Raw genomic sequence first — 20,395 nt, forward strand, 5'->3', positions numbered from 1 at the left:
CTCACTAAGTTAACGACGCACTGACGGCTAGCTTGAAGGCATAGTTCTGGCTCTGGGGGGCACTTCCCATAATAAGGATTTAGGGAAGTACCTTCTGCTGGTTTACCAACTGGCTATAATAGTATCCTTATGTGCATGTTGGCCACAGGTTCGAATGCGCTTACAAATAGCAGATGTAGGAAGGAGCCATTTGGCTAGACTCATTGACATGGTGAACTGGCTCGCAGCACGACCAAATCATTCACTCTCCCCAACACTTGTTGTGTCCAACTTCCCATTGACTAACATGTTCGTTTAAAGAAACAGGAGCCAGAGCCTTTACTTCTTGGCACAGGGTCCATGAGCCATCTGGAGTTGAGGCTAAGTCGACACGATGGATGTTTTGACTGCACTGTTTCTAGATTAAACACTCTCACTCACCGGACAGACCAGAGCAGTTGTTAGGTAGTCAGACATGGGGTCTGGCTTCAGCCGGCTATGTAGGCGCTGCTGGTCCAAAAAGTCCTGTCTTGCTATGGAATATTGCACCCAACTTTGACCTGTATGCCTTTTTAAGGGTTTAAGGATTGGAAAACAGGGTCACATTTAAGCAAATATTTTTTCAGGCAAATGAATGGCCAGTCACTGTGACTAGCTTACTCCACTGCTGAAACACACACTGTTTGAACCTTAGGACTTGGCAGTGAGCTGCCATGGAAAAAGCCTGAAGAGGCTAAACAGAAGCCCTGTGGCCCTGACTAATGGGAGCACAGCAGCTCTTTGATGTTGCTGAGGGTAGCCTTTAAGTGATGCAGAAATGCATTAACACTACCACCAAGTGCTTTTTTTATGATTTGTTGTAAGCTTGATTGGAGCTAATTGCCTGCATGACTTATTTTGGCATGTTGTATGGCTTCAAACAGTTCTTTAAAAGGAAAATGACATGGGGGATACACATGATCTGTTTTTTGTGGTGCCTGAAACATTAGCCTGCTAATGAGGCTCTGATTATCTGTGACGCTCGGACTAATTGAAACAAACACATTTACTTGTGAAGAGGAGGAAATATGTACTGTTGCCGTTTTATTGCTGCCAAATTAAGATTAACATTCTTGTGTTGACCCAGGAGAAACAATGAAAGGCTCTTAATTAAAAGTGAAAAATACAGAATTCTTGCCAGCAGGTAGCTTGCCCAATGGCACCTGCTCTAAAGCCAAATCCATGTCCAATATTAATCAGCTGTTTCCACAAAATTCGATTTTCATTTAATTTCTCACCATTTCTGCAGATGCAGACCCTGTTCGCCTTTGACGAGGAGGAAATGGAAATGAGGAACAAGGTGGTAGAAGATCTGAAGACAGCACTGCGGACTCAGCCAATGAGGTAAGTGAATTTCTCCATCCAGCTAAACCGTGATCTTTTCCTGTGCTGCAGACAGCGCAGAGCTTTGCATTGCTTGGTTCTCCTTCAAGTCATACATTCCTGCTATTTAACTTGTTGAGGTAATGCCCCACATATTAAATCCAGTTAATAATGTAACATGCTACAGAAAAGATTGACTTTCCATGAGGTCTGTCTCTTGCCACAGCAGGGTTTTGAAAAAAAAAGAATGAAAAATACAACCAATAAAGAAATACGCCCAATGATATTATTTTCAGATCTACGCTCCCATTTTTTTCACCCCCTGACATGGTCATCAGCAGCTGTTAGGCCTCACTCATCACCACAAAGAAACATTCAAGGACATTGGACTGCCCACTAATACAAACCGCCTCCCTCTCCCCGTCAGCAGCTCCTTTAAAGCTGTCCATCAACCTTTTCCAGACGTATGATGCCGTGGTCTGGATCAAACCGGGGTGTTGAGTTTTCTCAAGGGGAACTATGAAGTGACAGACGTAATGTGCAGAGTGACAAAAACCCAGAGCAGCCTTAGTGTCTGGGTCAAGTCTGGGTTGTGTGTGTGTTTCTAGGCCAAGTGTGTGTATGCATGGTTGTGTTTGTATCTTGTATTATATTCAAGTGTACTTAATTTACCTCATCAAAAGTGGATGTAATGACTCAATCAACACTATTCAGTAATGCACCTGCCCCCGTGCTGTACACAGAGTGACTTATTGCTCATTAGCACGCAGACGTTTTTATGTACTGTAGCAGTGGCGTGGGTAGCAGGTGTGTCCCACAGAATATGTGCATTCAGGGAAAGCCTGGGCAGTGTGTTAATGTCCCACCAGGCCTTGGCTTTGTGACAAATGGGTGGCTAAGGCAAAAAAAGATGACTTTGTGCTTTACAATTTAGATGTCTGGGGGAACTGTGCGATTTAATGTGGCTATCAGCTTCACCTAAACATCCCCTTTATGTGTCACTTCTTATGTCCCTGTGTGTATGTGTGTTTTTTGCGAGACATGGTGGTGTCTGTCTGTATTCAGCTTTGATTCATGCCTGCCTTTGGATGGCTGCCTGAAATGGCCTCCCATCCCTCCTTCCCTCGGCATTTCAGAGAGGCAGCTGGGCCTGGTTGTGAAGAGGTGCCCTTGTGCCCTCAGCCCGCTCCGCAGGGCCACAGGACCCAAACACATGGTGGACATGCAGGGTGCCAGGCAGAGCGCACAAAAGGAGCACATTGTCAGCAAGCCACCCACTGTTGTCACTTTGACTTAGAGGCTGATTATAAGCCATTGAAATGACAAGGTGACATGTTCGGGTCATATGTTCTGCTGTGTGTTACTGTGTGTGGAATATGATACTAACACTGGCAAAACCGGTTATTTAAAAGGTGTATATTTTCTTTATCATGCCAACCTGGACCTCCTGGAGGTCACTGAGGCCATTTCAGTTCCTTAAATTGAAAATCTCTGCTTTAGGTTAACTATTTCAAACTGGAAAGTAGTGATATGCAACCTTTTATTGGTTTGTCACCCCTTAAAATAAAGTAAGGTCTGCTTGTGACCTTCATCTCTTGTTATGATTGTGGTGTGTACATGAGTTTTTAGCAGCTCAACGAAACATATTTTCTCCTTCTGATATTATTTTATTTTATGAGGCTTGAAAAGCCTTCTCACCTCGACTCACCCGGCACATCTTCACCACCTGCACATATGGATTGTGTAAATTAGCAAAGTCTGGAAATAAAGCCAGTGACAGCTCGCGCGCAATCGCTACACTCCACATCCTCATTATCAGTCCTATAATATGCCGATTTAGATTCCCTAGAGCCGTGCTGTTGGATCTGTGTGCTGAAGTGGGTCCAGCATTAGACAGACCAACCCAATGGAACCGCGCCATCCTGGCACAAATACAGTAAGGCTACTAACCACTCTGTGGTTTCTGGCACCCGGCTGTTACCAGCGGGAATTAGCCGACATTATAGAATTCAGTGATTCTGCTACCAGTTATATCCATCAAGTCATGGCGGGCTTATAGTGCCACAGCATTCCTTGGTCTCGTGTTACCTCACATAAAAATGATCTTAACGTGTTATACACAATTGGGTAAAGATGCCAAAAACGGGGAAAAGACAGCACTGGTATCGGTGATACTGTGAGTTGAGACATCATAATCACCATGGAGAGAGAAAAAGTTGGATTGGTGCATCCCTAGGTATAACTATCCCGTGATTCTCAAGACAAAAGCTGAAAGTAAGAGATCAAAGTAGGGAAAAGGCAGAAAAAACATCATTTAGTGTCAAAGAAATATATATTTTCTTTTGCATTTCTTTGCAGCTGTATTCAATATTTTTATAATATATCAAATGAAAATGTGAAAACAAAGAGAAAGGGTTCAGTCGTAGTAATGAACCTACAGAGAATTATCAGCTGAATCTGCAGCTTTCCTTGGCTTTATGGAGCTTTCGGAGTTTCAGCTCATTGTTTAGCTGTCAGGCCCACAACGTTACTGTTTTCGTTCACTCTCATCGCATCTCATAGCATCGCTTTAGGCTGGAGCAGGCAGCTGTTTTCAGTGGAAAAAGCTCTAAAAACCCACTGTACACTACCTGCTCAGCACCAAACAGCAGACACACAATTTGCGACTAGAAAACCCTTAAACATGTTTTAGGACTGTGTGAAACTATACCACTACTGGGGAGTTCCAACCAAGAATATCACAGGAGCCGATATATATACATATCTTGTTGTTGTTGTTGTTATTATCTACTTATTATGAATATTGTTGTTATTTTTTGTTTTGATTAATTTAGTTAGTTTTTCAGTTCATCAACCCTTTGTTCGTACAGTAATAATTTATTACTATTATCATTGTTATTATTATTTTTAATATAATTTCAGGTGGAGGAAGGGAGGGTTGGGAGGTGAACATGGGAGGGCTCTGACGGGTGGGAGATATAAAAAAACAAACCAAAAAAAAACAATCCTGTTTATCTATACTTTATAGTTTGAATAAAGATAAAGTGGAGAGAGATTTTAGTGTCGGTCCCACAAAATAAACTGGTTTTCATCAAAGCTCATTTGCTGACACAAATCTGTCCATTAAAGGAATCTTTTGATACTAGAGACCAGAGTGTAATACAGCTGCTAGATTTTCTAATGATTTGAATGAGTCCATTAAATACCTGCTGTATTATCTCCAGTATTATTGTCCTATTATTGTGCAGATGAATGTAGTCATGCATAAGTCGACTATTCCATTAAGAGTTGTTATGTGTTGAGTATTTAGTAGCAGTAGGGCTGTATTTCTGCTTTCTCAAGTGAAAATTCACTGTCACGACTTTTTGTTGTGTGTTGTTATTCTGCTCTCCCCTAAAACCCAACAAGTGGATGCAGACATACAATGCTTCTGACATCCTTTAGAAAACAAGCCTGATGAGTAATGTAGGAAATGTGAACTGAAGTAGGCAGGATGACAATTAATTAAAATACGACTGGACTGTATCAAACATTGCCTCCAACAGTGAGAGGAGACAGCAGGCAATACATTCTTGCTGTGACTGATGCTGTACTTTGCCATTTACCAGAAATTGTTTTAATAGTTACAGCATTTTAAAGGCCCAGATGTTTTATTTCAAATATAAATTGTATTCATTTTAAACAGCCATAAAACAAAGACATTTTGAAAAGTGGCCGGATACCTCTCTTATGGGAATTTATAGCTTATCTCATTTTCTCTGCCAGCAGTTATTGCTTTGTTTACTAGCTGTCAAATGGAGCTTGAACCATCACGCTGGGGTTTTGTGTTTACTCCCATAACGCAGAATCTCAACTCAAGTGGGCACGTGAGGGCCAAAATGCAACTCCCACAGCCAGCTGTGTAGTCAAATCAAATCTGGTGTACATTTCAATTTAGCTTCCAAATATCTAAATATTTACACTGCTGTGTGGTATTTTAACTACACATGTAAGTGTACTTACATAAGCACTGTTGACCTATTGACTCATCTGCACTCATGTTTATGTCCATGCTGATGAGCATACCGTGCGTGCATTCTTGTATCTAAGACGTGACGTTCCTCAATCACTGTCATTTCCGGGATGAAATAACTGCAGGAGGACAGGAAATGAAGCTTTCCTGGAGGTCACTGAGGCCATGCTGGCCCAGAATGCACTGCAGTCCCAGGATCATGTCAGTAGAGCATCGCAATGCTTCCCAAGACAGCTCTCTGGACATTATTTCTGCGAGTCTCTTCCAGCAAGAATATTGACTTGAGTTGACTGCAGCCGTTCTCCCTGCTCCTGTGTCAATAACCCTTTGGACGATTCGCCACCACCACATGCAAATATTATCCTTCAAAACATTTTGCCGCCGGATCTCTCAAAGGTTCCGCTTAACAGAGAGTGAACTTTTCTGTTTTCATATATTACCAAATACATTAGTGGGGGAGCGGAGTATCACACCTTTGCAGTCTTGGATGGAGCAATGTTTTTGCTTCTCTCAGAGCGCAGATTTCTCACCCCTTGGTACTTAGCATTTAAGGGGAAAATGGAGAGAAATGATGGCCAGGTGGTTATATACAGGCAGGTTTAAATAGACTGAGCCTGCGGGTGAGGGAGGTTTGTGTTTGAATGGCAATAAACAGATGGAGAGAGGGAGAAAGGTGGTGTAAGGAAAGGGAATTGTATTCGGCCCTTACTTTGATCCCCAATACATTTGGATTTTCACGTAATTATAATATAATAATATAATCCTGCTTAAAACCACATACAAAGAACACACAGTGAGGTGAAAAGTTTGTGTTTAGTTTGGTTGTTTCCCAAATTATGTGTACTAAATGCAGAGATGGAAAGGGTACTAGAATATTTTACTTAATTGAAAGTAAAATGACTTTGAGTAGTTACCATCTATGATGGTATATGACAGGACTATTCAATTTAAAGAACACCTTTAAGCTAAGTGCGTTAACATGTCAGCGTATACACTAGCCGAACAACATCACACCAACAAAAATGACAACAGGAATGACATTAAATGAAAAGGGCTATAGACGCTATGGAGCGTGCAACAACCGTACATAAATGAAATAAACTGCCAGTAAAGCATCGCCAAGGCAGACAACACAGATGTAAAAACAATATAAACTCCACAGCGGCTGCAGCCCACAAACACACAGACTAAAGCAAGAAGAGAGCTGCACACAACCCCACAACACAGTGGTTGTTGATGTTCTGCTCTGAAGAGTGAGTTACAACCTACGACCATCAGTGACCGTCTGAACGCCATCCTGAGTTTTATGCACTGCGAAGTCCTCCCTAACCTACTCTAGGTTCAACTTCTCTGCTCGTTCATTCTCAATGCATAATATAACCAGTCAGCTCAACCTCTCTGGTCCTCAAAGTTTTCAAAACGTTAGAGCGGAATGAGCGCTCGGCCGTGACAACTGCGACTGTCAAAAACAGCAGGAAGGTCATGCACACCTCGCTGAAGGTAGACGATTCTAAGTGAACGTGGCTATCTAAGAAGTCACTGCTGGAGGATCCCCCCATGAGCATGCAGACCCAGCATGCACCTGTTGGTCACACCAGCAGCTTCTTCTCTGCTGCAGCTGCTGACTTGGCTCCTTTCTTTTGTTCCATTCTCACACAGTTTATCATGACTGTTGTTCTTACAACAATGCAGAGTATATGTAAAGTATATAAGTAAAATTACCATTTTTTTTAAATACTCCAAAGTACAAGTACCCCCCCAAAAAAAAACAAAAAAAACAACAACTTTGTTACATTAACAAGATTAAGTTACTTCCACCCCTGACTTAAGTGTCATACTAATGTCTGTGTGTGTGTGTGTGTGTGTGTGTGGTTTAATAAACAAGTCACAGGAACCATTGTGGAAACATGGGCCACGTCACACACACAGACTTCTCCCTGTAGATGTAATGATAAACCAAGTCCATAATTCCCTCCATGCCATGACACACATCACAGATGTGCACAGGGGTTTTTATTGTGATCTGTATGTGCGTGTGTGTGTGTGTGTGTGTGTGTCAGTTTTATGTGTGTTGCCCTTTGTTTAGCTGGGCCTCACATAGAGTTAAATTTATTTTGAGCGAGAGCCGTGGTGATATCGTATGACTTCTCTTCCGAGCGCTGCAGACACCTCAGTCAAATAGTTTAAAGCAGCACCTCTGAAGAACTTCCTGGGCTCTTGTCTACACTCTGGGCCTTTTTGATAGTAGAACAAGACATGTGTGCATACGTGTGTGTGTGTGTGTGTGTGTGTGTGTGTGTGTGTCCCTGTGCCTGGGGGTAGGTGAGTGGGTGTTGGAAAGAGATAAGTGTGTACAAACGTGGTGATTAAATGAAGGGTAGAAGAGAGGCAGAGAGCACATGATCGCTTGAGTGTGTGTGTGTGTGTGTGTGTGTGGAAGTGTTGCACTTTGATAAGTTTGTATGGTTAGGCTTTGAGGCAAGAATGAACTCTCGACCGACAGTCTGCCACACAGCGGTTCAAGAAGTTGACAGAAAGCACAAAAAGGCAGAATGTTTTTGCCTGTGCAGCTAAAACCTCAAAGTCCAGTTGTTTTGGAATGAATTTTAAATTTAAATGTGAGCATCTGGATTAGTTTTCTGCACTGTCCTGCTCATTTAGAATATCGTCTGCCTCTGGTTGAGGGGGTTTTACGCTTTTTAGATCAATGGAAATTACATGACCCTTAATGCTAACTAACAACATTGGCAATCATTTAATAACGTAAAAAAAGTAGGTATCTCAAGGTTTTAAATTTCAATCTGCAGCTAACCTTACCTTTTGAACAACCTTGGCCTTGACTACTTTCTTTCTACACTGTCACTTTTTTGTTTAGTCTTGTCCAATTCCAAGTTATATTCCTTGCTTCTTTCTTTTGTCTGTCTGAAGAACTTTGTGTGTGTGTGTGTGTGTGTTTGGCTCGTCATCGGTATTGTTCAGCTCTGCCTGAGCTCATATTGAATGCAGCAGTTGTCGAGCTCTCGCTGTCTTGAACGCAATCCCAGCGGCTTTTCAAGTATGCAGTGGTTGTTCCAAAAAAAAAAAAGAGAGAGAGAGAGAAAAAGCCTGCACGCCACTCGGCTGAGCGTGAATGTCAGCGGATAGGAGAAGACAAGAGGAGACTCCAAAGTCAGAGGAGATGGGACGCACTGATTCAAGTGCTCACTGGAGAGAAAATGAAAGATGGAGGGAGGAGGAGAGAGAATAGTTGTATGTTAACAGTACACCGGATAAGTTGCTGTTGAATGTCCTTTTTGAGGAGCCATGCATATGTGTTTGTGTGAAATGTTTGTGTGCATGCATCTATCCTCCTACTTCCCCTATACAAGCACATGCTCTTGCATGGTGTTATGGTGCACAGGATGTGTGCGTGCGTTCGCGCACGCGTTTCTGGCAAAGTTGTCGACATACCAGCAGAGCGGCGAGCGAAGCCTTGAATCCCGTCCAACCTTTAGAACCCAGACTCCGAGAAATCTCTCACCCTCTGCTTTCCATACATTAATCACAAGGATGTTCAGCGTAATTTCTCTTCCAGTGCGAAACCGCTCTCTCTGAGGTGGCCCCGCAATTCACAGACAGGCGTATGGCTATAGCTGCCTTCGCCGCTGGCCAAAGACTTGTCACTGATATAAGGATGTGTAACTTTAACAGTTGGATCAGTCTGCCTCGCTCTAGTTCCAGTGTCTGTGTTACATCTGAATCACGTCATATCTAATATATTGGATTTATTTTTCGCCACCTTGGTGTTGAGTGGAGGCCGAGACTGCAGCGTCTGTGCTGAAACAAGAAGCACATTGTCTGCTGAAAAGTGTGTGTGTGTGTGTGTGTGTGTTCTGTGATTTCAATGCATTGTCAAAGAAGTTTGACTGTATGCATGCATGCATGCATGCAGTATGACCTCCTTGATCTCATCCAGGCACTGCTGGAGATCAGAGGATTATACGTCTTTGAGAGATTTACTGGTCATGCCAGGTAAAGTGTGTGTGTGTACTTGTACTAGCTACATAGTGAGGACTGAAACACTTTTTTTTTTTACCTACAGAGGGAGGACATTTTTGGAAAGTGAGGACATTTTGGTCGGAGCTAGGGAATGCATTATGTCAATGATGGTCCTCACAAAGATAGAAGTACAAGGATGTGTGTGTGTATGTTTCATGTTCTTATATCCCGGTGGGGACTTGTGTCACCATGGGGACAGAATTTGAGGTTCCCCCGGGTAGAGACTGCTTTTTGTGGGTTAAGACTTGGTTTTCGGGTACAGGTTACAAATAGGTTAGGGTTAGGGTCAGGGTAAGGGTTAAGGTTAGGCATTTAGTTGTGATGGTTAGGGTAAGGTGCTCGGGAAAGCATTATGTCAATGACTGTCCCCCACAGGGATAGTGAAACAAACGTGTGTGTGTGTGTGTCTGCTGGAAATCTGGGACTGATTGTGTGTGAGCAGGGGGACGAGCCATGGCCTCAATGTATAGGAGAATAATTGGATGATTACCATTTTTTGCGTTGTGGTTTTTCCACGCCTGCCCGAGCCAAGACAGCAGTGGGACGGGATGGAACTTCTGACATCAAAACAGTGTATCTGTTGCGATGAGTAGCAATACATCTCAACTCGCAGACCCTCTCCCTCTTTCCTCACTGTCCTTTCCACTTTCTGGCTCCATCCTTCTTTTCTCTTCATGTGTTCATCATCATCTCCTCGCTCCTCTCCCTCTGCCTCTTTCACTCTTTTATACAAGCCCTCATTTGTTTGAAATAATTTATGAGGCCTATCAGGAATCTTAGTGAGTGGGAAGGTCATTTACAATACAGCCCACGGTGTGCTCGCTAGATGTGACTTCCCTCAATGTTTACATGTCCGGCCTGTCATTCAATCGCGCCGTGCTTCTCCCCCAGAGAGGTTAATTACTCGCTCCTTTCTAATTAGTTCAGCTACAGTAATGAGGGTTGTCAGTAGGAGACTGGGCGGACTTGGATTGTGACAGCGTCAAGTTTCACGTGTAAAGAAGCTTTTCTTGCCTTTGATGATTTTTCTGTAGGAGTTGAGTACATTATCTCATTCAAATCAAAATAAGTAAATATCTAAATTAGTGCTGAAATGATTAGTCCATGAGGGGCACTCTTATCAGTTTCACACATAAAGGTCTGTTCCCTCGTCATTGGGAGAACCTATTCAGCATGTGAAAACAGTGGCTCTGGAGGAGCTTTGTTACGTCTTTGAAAACAATGCCTCGGGATGTCGTGAGGGTTGTCGTTGCTTGTGCAAGGAAGCCTGCGTTACAAACTGAAGGTGTGAAGTTTGAAAGATGTGGGAGTGTCTGCACGCTATTGGTTGCAGTATGAGCAATTTAGGATGCAGTTTTTCTGGAGCTTGACCCATGCTAGGGACTAAAAGTCAGGATATCAGCTCAGATTTTGACCGTTCATTTTTTTTTTTTTTAATCTGTCTGCCTTGTGAGTCTCCTCAACTTTATGGAACTCTAAATCACTGGAGTACCTCTTCAACCAATTAGTTAATGGACAGACAATGAATCATGAACACAATTAACACATTTGACGATTAATAGTTTATTATTGTAAACCTTTGGTTTTGGACTGTTTGTTTGGCTATTTGAATACCTGATTAAAATAATAATTAGTTGGAACCTTAAGCTAAATAATAATTTTAATTTGAGTTGATTACTGAAGTGGACATTCCTTATGCTTGAGCAGCATATGTTTTTATTAATAATATATTTTGGGCATTCTATGCCTTTTACCTGATAGCAAAAATAGAGAGATGACAGAAAATTAGGAGATAAAGAGTTGGTGAATACTACCCGGCTGGACGTGAACCGGGAACGTTGTAGTTCATGGTTGGCAACCAGGGAGCCACAGCATATAGCCACAGCAAATACTTCAGTCACTGTGTGTGTGTGTGTGTGTGTGTGTGTGTCGGGGGGGGGAGCTTGTAAATAATATAACAGAAGGTAAAGATGCTTTAAGGTTTAAGTGCTGCTTTAAGGTTTAAGTGCTGCACGGTCTTTACTAACTGTAGCACTGTTTGTCCTTTTAAACTGTATTTTGACACTTTGACACACAATTACATTATGTCATCGTACTCTCCTTACGTTTGACTTTACTCTGAATCTGTACTCATGTTCCTTCCGACCCCCTCCAGGTTCGTCACACGCTTCATTGAACTTGACGGCCTCACCTGCCTCCTCAACTTCCTGCGCAGCATGGACTACGAGACGTCAGAGAGCCGCGTCCATACCTCCGTCATCGGCTGTATCAAGGCGCTGATGAACAACTCCCAGGGCCGCTCGCATGTCCTGTCCCACCCGCAAAGCATCAACACCATCTCGCAGAGCCTGCGGACGGAGAACATCAAGACCAAAGTGGCGGTGCTGGAAATTCTTGGGGCAGTGTGCCTGGTGCCCGACGGACACAAGAAGGTCCTGCAGGCCATGGCACACTACCAGAAATACGCTGCCGAGCGGACTCGCTTTCAGGTGAGGCAAACTGAAGTGATCTCTACCTAAAGTGAAAAAGGTGCAAACAGCACGTTACTTGAAGTGGGGTCATGTCTCATGGTACAAACATACTTTGGGAGCCTTTGCTGGAGACATGGGGCAGACAGAGATTATGGGAAAGGACAGGCAAAATATTTCAGAGTAATGCTTAAATAAATCAAGCTGTGGCCATTTTGATAAGTTGATAAGAGACTCGTGCTGCAGCACCTCAGACTGTTGGCCTCAGGTTAAGTCAACACTCATATTAAAAGCAGGTGAGGACATCCAGAGTTATGGAGGTCAGGGTATGTGTAGTGCTTTAGTGGCTAGCAGGACTGAGTCAGCAAGCCACATCTCACACGTCCACGTCCCCCCCCCCCGGGGTGTGTACAAAGTCATGCCACCTCAGGCTAAGCTAACACCACAGCAGCTGAGTGATTCAAACTTATGAGGCCTTTTTAATGTTTGTTCGAGCTATGATTAAGCTGCAAAGTATGTCGGTGGTCAGTGTAAGAGGGAACAAAGGGTGTGAGAAGTGAGAACAGTGACCCTGTGTTACCTTGTTCTCTTCAGTGTTGTATTAGAACAACACGGTTTTGATAAATCAAGATTCCTTTGTCGGTGCAGTGACATGTTCCTTTTATCTCTGACCCAGTTGCTATCTGATGAGTTCAGTGTTGAAATATATTTTAGATCAAACATGCTTGCTGACTGAACTTTCCATTCCATCTGTCCTGACCATGTAGACGCTGTTGAATGAGCTGGACAAGAGTACAGGCCGCTACAGAGACGAGGTCAACTTAAAGACTGCCATCATGTCCTTCATCAACGCTGTGCTCAACGCTGGAGCTGGGGAGGTCAGCATGAACACACCCATATGCCTTTTAGATTACACCCTATCAAATAAAGGCAAGGCTAGTGATTAGTTTCAGTATTTGGGAAAAGAAGTGATGGCAATTGTTGTTGTTTTTTTTTTTTTTATTTGTGAGGGGGGAAATTCTTGGGAGATGTGTCATTTATTTTACTGTAAGCTTCCTTGGCAAGGGTCATGTGATTTTCCTGGATTTATTTTGGGAATATCTTTGTCAATTCCAAACTTCCTCCAGTAATTTTGCAAGCGCTAAAATGTTGTTGGGAATGATGACCCACACTAGATATTTAATTACCCATGTCCCCGTTTGAGGTATCCCATAATGTCCCATTATTACCACTTGTGGATTCATAGCACCTTTATCATCCTCTCTTATCATTTGTTCTTTTGTTTATAGGACAACCTTGAGTTCCGCCTCCACCTAAGGTACGAGTTCCTGATGTTGGGCATCCAGCCGGTCATTGACAAGCTCCGAGAGCACGAGAACGCCACTCTAGACAGGTGAGGGGAGACCTAATGAGCAGTCGGCTAATGAACGATCATCCTCCTCAGTAGTAATTCTGCTGTGCAGACCAGCAAAAAAAAAAATACTTGAGATTTACTGCTTTATGTTTAAAAAAATAATAATAGTATCAACATTTTTGTTCCTGTAAAATGTTATTCTTTTGTTCTGATCTCATTAAAATCCAATATATAGAAAAGTATTGAAGTGGTAACCCTTCCCTTTGACACAAACTGGGCTTACACATTTGATGAAGGTGACAAAATACTGAAATGGCCATACACATTTTTTGTTACACCAAATCAGGACATATTTTGTGTTTTATAAGTTATATGGGCTATGCATGAACAAATTATTTTTGTTTGCCATAAAAGTAATTCACATATGAACAATTGTAAACTATGTTATCCAACATAGTGATGTTATTTCTAGGTCAGTGACAGAAATCCAAACAAACTTATTTGGCATTTGGGAGGGGTAGTGCTGTGTATAAAGTACTATCAACACCTAACATGGATATAGAGCATACTAGATGCAAATCTATTGTATTTAACCATGTTTTTTTGTGTGTCTGAGACCCCCCAAAAGAAGTAATGTGTTATTTTCTGTACCAGGCTTCTTAAACATATCATCAAATCATGTTTATAAGCAATTATCAAAAAAACTGGGGGGAAAAACATGAGTTATTAAGCTGATAACACAAAGTTAAGTTTATGTTTTTTGAGCTGTCAAAGAGTCTCCAGGATCCCAAACACAACATTAGGGTTAAATGAAGCTACAGTACATACTTGAATCTCAGACTGTTATTTCTCTCTGTCCAGGCATTTGGACTTCTTTGAGATGGTGCGGAATGAGGATGACTCTGAGTTGGCCAAAAGATTTGATATGGTGAGTAACCTAGAATTACTCTTAGACAACAGTCTATTTTCTTGTCAAACTAATATCAGTGCTTGTACGTCTTTGGCTTTATGGCACCAAAGATCCAAAGTTAAGCAGAGCAATGGTCAGACTTAATAGTAATTCAAGACCCGTTCTTTTTTTTATTAATAGACCCATGTAGATACTAAGAGTGCCGGTGCCATGTTTGAGCTGATCAAGAAGAAGCTGAGCCACACAGATGCCTACCCAAACCTCCTCTCCATCCTCCAACACTGCCTGCAGATGCCCTGTGAGTAGCTACATAACAAGGAGGTTTTCTTGCCTTGTCGATAAGGCTCAACTTTGGGAATGTGATTGCAGTACAAGTAAATTGTCTTTCAGCATACAGACAATACCATTACCACTCGATCAAAATCAAATCTGCATACAGGTTTCATGGATCTGAGGTTACATACATTACCAGATAAATCATATCTGGAGTGTACTGAGTAAAGTGATACCAATTTATTGATTTACTGTTACTATACTATTTACTATATTTACTATTTACTATTACTATTACTATACTATTACTACCAATTTACTATTTCTGTCTGTGCTTCCACACCCAGACAAAAGGAGCGGTGGCAGCCTGCAGCACTGGCAGCTCTTAGACAGGATCCTTCAGCAGATAGTCCTACAGGACGACAAGGGAGAGGACCCCGACAACGCCCCCCTGGACAACTTCAGTGTTAAGAACATAATTCGCATGTAAGTGTAATCTCATTTCCTCCATGAAAGCAGACATGTCACAGACACACACCCTTCACAACCTCTTGCCCATTGGCAGCTGCCATACAGTATATTTCCTATTATTTTGCATTAACGTGAATATATAAAGATGTCAGGTATAATGCAAACATCTGAGTGTATGCCCCATGTTTATTTACTATCATAGGATATTACTGTAAGTGGTGATTCGGGCCAAATGTTAAACTGTAATTCATACCATTATAAGAGAGAGTGACTGAAAGTGCACTGTACTTACAGTGAGTGCTCCGTGCCTTTTTTTTTTTTTTTTTTTTTTTTTTTAAAGCTTCTTCTTGTCCTCCGAAGCTGCAAACACGCTCTGATTTCTGGAAAAGATCTTGTGGGTAATGCATCCAATCAGCATCACTTTTAACTAAGATCAAAGACAACTCAATGCAATCAACAATATGTGCTTTTATGTCAGAATGTTTGAAGCATGGCTAGAAGGCAGAGCAAAGCACTGGAATATCATGAGTTATGCATCAGAGCTTTAGTGTAAGGAAACATTTACAGTAAGCCAGTATTGACTTGTGTAATAAGACCTGTTTCAACACTCGTGGCCTGGCTTTTTTTTTTTTTATTTTGGAGCTATTGTGTCAATGATGGGAGTAGAGAATGTGATTGCACAGGAAGGTGAGGTGAAGTGAAGATGGCAGCAGGGGGTCGTGAGTAGAAGTGGAGGAAGAGAGAGCGGGAATTGGCATGAAAGCAAGAGATCAAAAGGAAATTGCTCTAATCGCATTAAGTGGGGAGGCCGGCCAAGTCAGCCATGTTTAGGTGCAGTGAAGCAGTCACTTGGCTTCATGTAGAAGACAACAGGGAGAAATAATCATTTTATAAAGGAAAACCAAGCATTATAACTTGGAAGTAGATGTTTTCTATACGTCATCATGGGCATAGTCTACACTGTCGCTCAGAGAGATTCATTTCCAAATGATCATTGACATTTGCTGGTTTTTGTGGTCTGGGTTTCACTGAATTTTGAAACTAATCTGGACTTGTGTTCAGGAGCCAAAGACTGCGGTGTGTGCTGCGTGTAGGTAGTGTTAAAAGATGGCATCCAGGGCCCCCCCCCACTGCACTTTCCCCTGCTGAGGTGCTGTCATTCTTCTCTTCCACTCTCCACTTTTTTGTTATTTCTAAACCAAGCTTTCAGATCAGTGATGAATGTGTTTAGTCTTTGCGGTGAAAGCACCATAAAACATGTAGCGTGGTAAACCTTGGCCCCTGCTAGCTCCGACTTTGTTCACTAATTCAGCCACTATTGCTCGTGCAATCAGCTCTCTTGAGTGTAATTCTTTCCAGTAGCGTACAGAAAGTGAACTTGGATGCTGCATCTAAGCCCGGATGTCCATTACTGTCCATTGCAGATCCATCACAGTGGTCAAAACACTCACTCACTTTACATTACTGCCAATATCTTGTTGTGTTTCCATAAACTCTCCTAGAGTAAATTATGCCTGGAAAGAGAGCGCTTCAACTGAGATTTCCTCATTGTTTTGGCTGCATGCCGGAGGCCCTGACGGTTAACGGGTAAAAATGTACAGTCCGTCTCGTGCCGCGGCAGCTCAGAGGGGGAGGAGGGGAACGTTAAAACAACTGTTAAAACAACTGGGAGACAAAGTCATTCATCATCTGTGGTCACCATGACGATGGGTTAACACTCTTTTACGCTCACATTTTTCCACAGCTATGTAAAGGTATTTATTTGACTAGTCAACAATAAAGTCATTGTGTCTCTTTGTTTTAACGAGTTGGATCCGCGGCGCATTGCTTGCGCTGTAATTAACGCAGTACTGACTTCGTAATCAAGTTCAGACAGTCCTGTTCACTAACACAAGCGTTTAGAAGACCTAAATCTGATTAATGACTAATTTGCTTTTAAATTGCCTTGTGGATTTCCTCTTGTGAATTGATTACAAGCATTTAAGTGTGAATGATTACCACAGTGAAGTTACTTTATCCTTACTGGCAGTCGTACCTCAGCACTTTCCCTGTTCAGTAGTTCCTTCTCGCGTGCTCTTTCTTTCTCTCTCTCATTGTTTGTTTTATACTCTGTGCTTAGTGACACTGAAACATGTCTATTCTCTCAACTCTAGCCATGGCTTCCACCGATGCTCAAGGTTTCACTTTCCAATCTTTCTTCATCTAAATTAATTTCTAAAACCACTCCATTTGATCATGTAATTAATTACTCTTTCATTCAGTTTTTACATGTTACCTCCTATTTTTAATTTATACCCATATGCAGCCTCCCTGATTGCCTCATTATCAGGAGCACTCATTTCTCACATTAGCTGATCTCACATATATATCAGAACATCAGTGTAACACTGTTTAACCTCAAACCTTACCAAGTGCCAAAATGTATAACTGAATATAATTGATTTCAGCCCTGCAGGATTTATTTTAGCACTAATGTTGTGTTACTAATGTTGCAGCTTAAAAGACTGCATCAACCCAGTCAATGCTGTTAATGAATCTGAATCCCTCTCACAAAAAGGAAGTCAAGAATTATCATTAGTGATCAGTTGATTTCCAATCCAATGATTGAATTTCCTCAAAATATTCTGGCTTGACTTTGTTGGACTGCAGTTGACACCTTACGTGGAAGCATTTTGTGCAAGGCTGTGCTCAGTTTATCTGTCTGTTTTTGTGTCTTCTGTGCTGATTTTTGTCTGCCTGCTTCACAGGTTGGTCAATGAGAATGAGGTGAAACAGTGGCGAGACCAGGCAGAGAAGTTCAGGAAAGGTAAGATATGCTTGACACACTGCACTCTGCAGGTGGAAAGAGAAAATGCATCATCAACTGCATCATGGCCAAAATGTTGCCTACAAATCACTATCTGTGTGATGTGTCTCTCACTGTTCACATTTCTGCCCCATTGTTTCCTTTTAGATCACGTGGAGCTGCTAGCTAAACTAGAGAGGAAGGAGCGGGAGTGTGAAACCAAGACCCAGGAAAAGGAGGAGATGATGAAGACTTTGAACAAGATGAAGGACAAACTCCAGCGCGAGGGAGTGGAACTGCGCTCAGCCAGGGAACAAGTCTTGGACCTGTCCTCACGCATCAGTGACATAGCCGTGAGCAGTGCTGCTTTTTATGCTAGGTTACAATATGACATATGAGTCGGTGATATGCTGTTCTGTAATCTTGTAGCTAAATGCTAAGTGTTTCCCCCCACTTTTCTACAGTTTACCTAAAGTTTAAAAAGTTATCATGAATTGAGGAAAAATATGTGTTAGACAAGAACAATATTAACCTTATCTCACTGCATTCACTACAGAGATTGGTTCAAGGTGTGTTTAGCCTAGCTTAGCACAAACACTAGTAAAAGGAGGAAAAAAGTCAACGTTGCCTTCCAACAACTCCAAAGCTGTCATATTTACTCGTAGCTTAATGATCTTAGCTTGTTAGTTTATTCATTCAAGCTAATTACTTCTCTGGCCCAGTAACTGAACGCAGCATCTCAGAAGTCCTGTTGTCACTGTGAAGTTGCTATCTCTGCATTTTTGTTTAACCTTTTTAACAAAACCCAGCTGAGTTTTGGATGTATTGTTGGCTTATTGTTAGCTACATGTAAGTAAGACTGTTTTTGGAGTTGTTGGAAGGCTTGTTTTTCCTTTTTTTTAATATAGCTAGCTATTTCTCCCTGCTTCCAGTCTATGTGCTAAGCTAAGCTAATTTTGTTGGTTTTGTTGTTAAACTGCTATCTATCTTCTTATCTAACTCCTAATAAGACAGCAAACCAGCGGCTCTCTGACATGCTTTTAGCTGTTTGTTTTAGGAGGGTTACACTTATTTTTGATGACATCTAGCTTTTAAGTTTGAATGCACTTATTGTATATCGCATAGGACAAAAGTGTCCACCAAATGAATGTAATGATATTCAAAACATATATCAACTTTATCTTTTATTTTCCATCTCCCCTCCTATAGGGCGGCAATGTGTCTTTCCCGCCTCCTCCTCCCCCTCCTGGCGGCCCTGTGGCGCCACCTCCACCTCCGATGATGGGTGGCTTTCCTCCCCCTCCTCCTCCGCTACCATTCAGCTGCCCGCCTCCTCCACCGCCGCCTCCTCCACCTGGAGCACCGCCTCCTCCACCAGGAGCTCCTCCAACTTTTGGAGCCCTGCCTCCTCCTATTCCCTCTTCATTCAACTCAGCGACCACCATGCGCTCTAAGTCCGTCCCTCAGCCTTCTCATCCCCTGAAGTCCTTCAACTGGGCCAAACTAGGAGAGGTGAGAGAACGATGAGAGCCTCTGCTTTGCCAAACTGTTCTGCTGTTGTGTGAAAACATTAAGACTTTAATTCAGTTCAAAGAAAACATCCAGTTTTGTAAGTATTTTCATGAACAACACCGAAAAAATTAAAATTCCTGTTCATCCCTGATTTAAGTAAGTAACGCAGAACAAAATTTAGAAGTAGGACTTTCAGTGTTAATCAGTGTTTAACCCTTTATGTCCCTTTACCCCTTTTCAGAATGTGATCAATGGCACCATTTGGAATGACATCGATGACCTGAGAGTTTTCAAGATTCTTGACCTCAAGGACATAGAGAAGATGTTTTCAGCCTATCAGAGACAACAGGTTTGGATTTGTGGGATACAGTATTCTGTAATGGAGTTTTATGACTTGCAGTTTGGCGTGTGTATGTTTGTTTTGGCGAGCATCAACATATACACAGAAATCCATTATATGCCTGTTTTAATAACTGTTAGAGTTACATTTAAAGTTTGAATTTTGCCTTAATTCTTTAACGTGTGTGTCTAGGTGAGGGTGTGTGTGTGTGTGTGTGTGTGTGTGTGTGTGTGTGTGTGTGTGTGTGTGTGGGCTGAGGGGGTGGGATATTGTAAGAGGACTCTTGAGAGTGCCAAGGGTCCAGCTCCAGGCTAACATGAGCAGCTGTTCACTGCTGAATGCCTTATTGTAGAGATGCCACAGAGCTCAAGCTTTGCCCTATTATCTGCAGAACATTTGTGTGAGAACTGGGGAACTGACTGGGTCTTCACAGGCTCATGGATCAGGGCAACAGACACACCACTAAAGTCATGAGATGTCACGACACAGGCAACTTTTTACTAAAGTGAATGCACTGAAATAAAGAGGCAATTGACTAAACCATGAACCAGGGACTAACTAATAGGATAAGTGCAGTTTGCACGTGGCGATACCATACAGTACATAGCAATTCCTTCCCTCTGTGCTACAAACTAATTACACACCACTTGTCATGTGATAATACTGTGCGCAGTTGCATAAATTGATATATTTTATTGCCTCAAATGGGTTTAAGTGGAATGTTAATATGCTCTAATTAGTTTCTAGTAATCATAGTTTAAAGCAAGGTCTTTAAGGCTCAGTGGAAGAGCAGTACTTAACCTCTATAGAGGCATTACCATTGTTGAATTCCTTTATAATGCATTTTACTGCCATGCTTAAAAGCCTTCTGACAGCTAAAAGCACAACTTC

The 20,395-nt window shown here is 42.1% G+C and overlaps 1 protein-coding gene across 3 annotated transcripts in view; it reads left to right on the top strand.

Moving 5' to 3' along the window:
* daam2 (dishevelled associated activator of morphogenesis 2) overlaps positions 1-20,395 on the top strand; it is a 100,584-nt gene that overhangs the window by 57,755 nt on the left and 22,434 nt on the right. For all 3 annotated transcript variants that reach the window (XM_044166089.1, XM_044166091.1, XM_044166090.1), the window contains exons 5-15: positions 1,268-1,362; positions 11,547-11,880; positions 12,627-12,737; positions 13,149-13,252; positions 14,075-14,141; positions 14,304-14,421; positions 14,744-14,882; positions 17,615-17,673; positions 17,821-18,005; positions 18,862-19,164; positions 19,406-19,513. In XM_044166089.1, the coding sequence (XP_044022024.1) occupies positions 1,268-1,362; positions 11,547-11,880; positions 12,627-12,737; positions 13,149-13,252; positions 14,075-14,141; positions 14,304-14,421; positions 14,744-14,882; positions 17,615-17,673; positions 17,821-18,005; positions 18,862-19,164; positions 19,406-19,513 (1,623 nt within the window). The remainder of the gene's footprint in view (positions 1-1,267; positions 1,363-11,546; positions 11,881-12,626; positions 12,738-13,148; positions 13,253-14,074; positions 14,142-14,303; positions 14,422-14,743; positions 14,883-17,614; positions 17,674-17,820; positions 18,006-18,861; positions 19,165-19,405; positions 19,514-20,395) is intronic.

The sequence above is a fragment of the Siniperca chuatsi genome, linkage group LG15 (genome assembly GCF_020085105.1).
Source record: "Siniperca chuatsi isolate FFG_IHB_CAS linkage group LG15, ASM2008510v1, whole genome shotgun sequence".
Lineage (NCBI taxonomy): Eukaryota > Metazoa > Chordata > Actinopteri > Centrarchiformes > Sinipercidae > Siniperca > Siniperca chuatsi.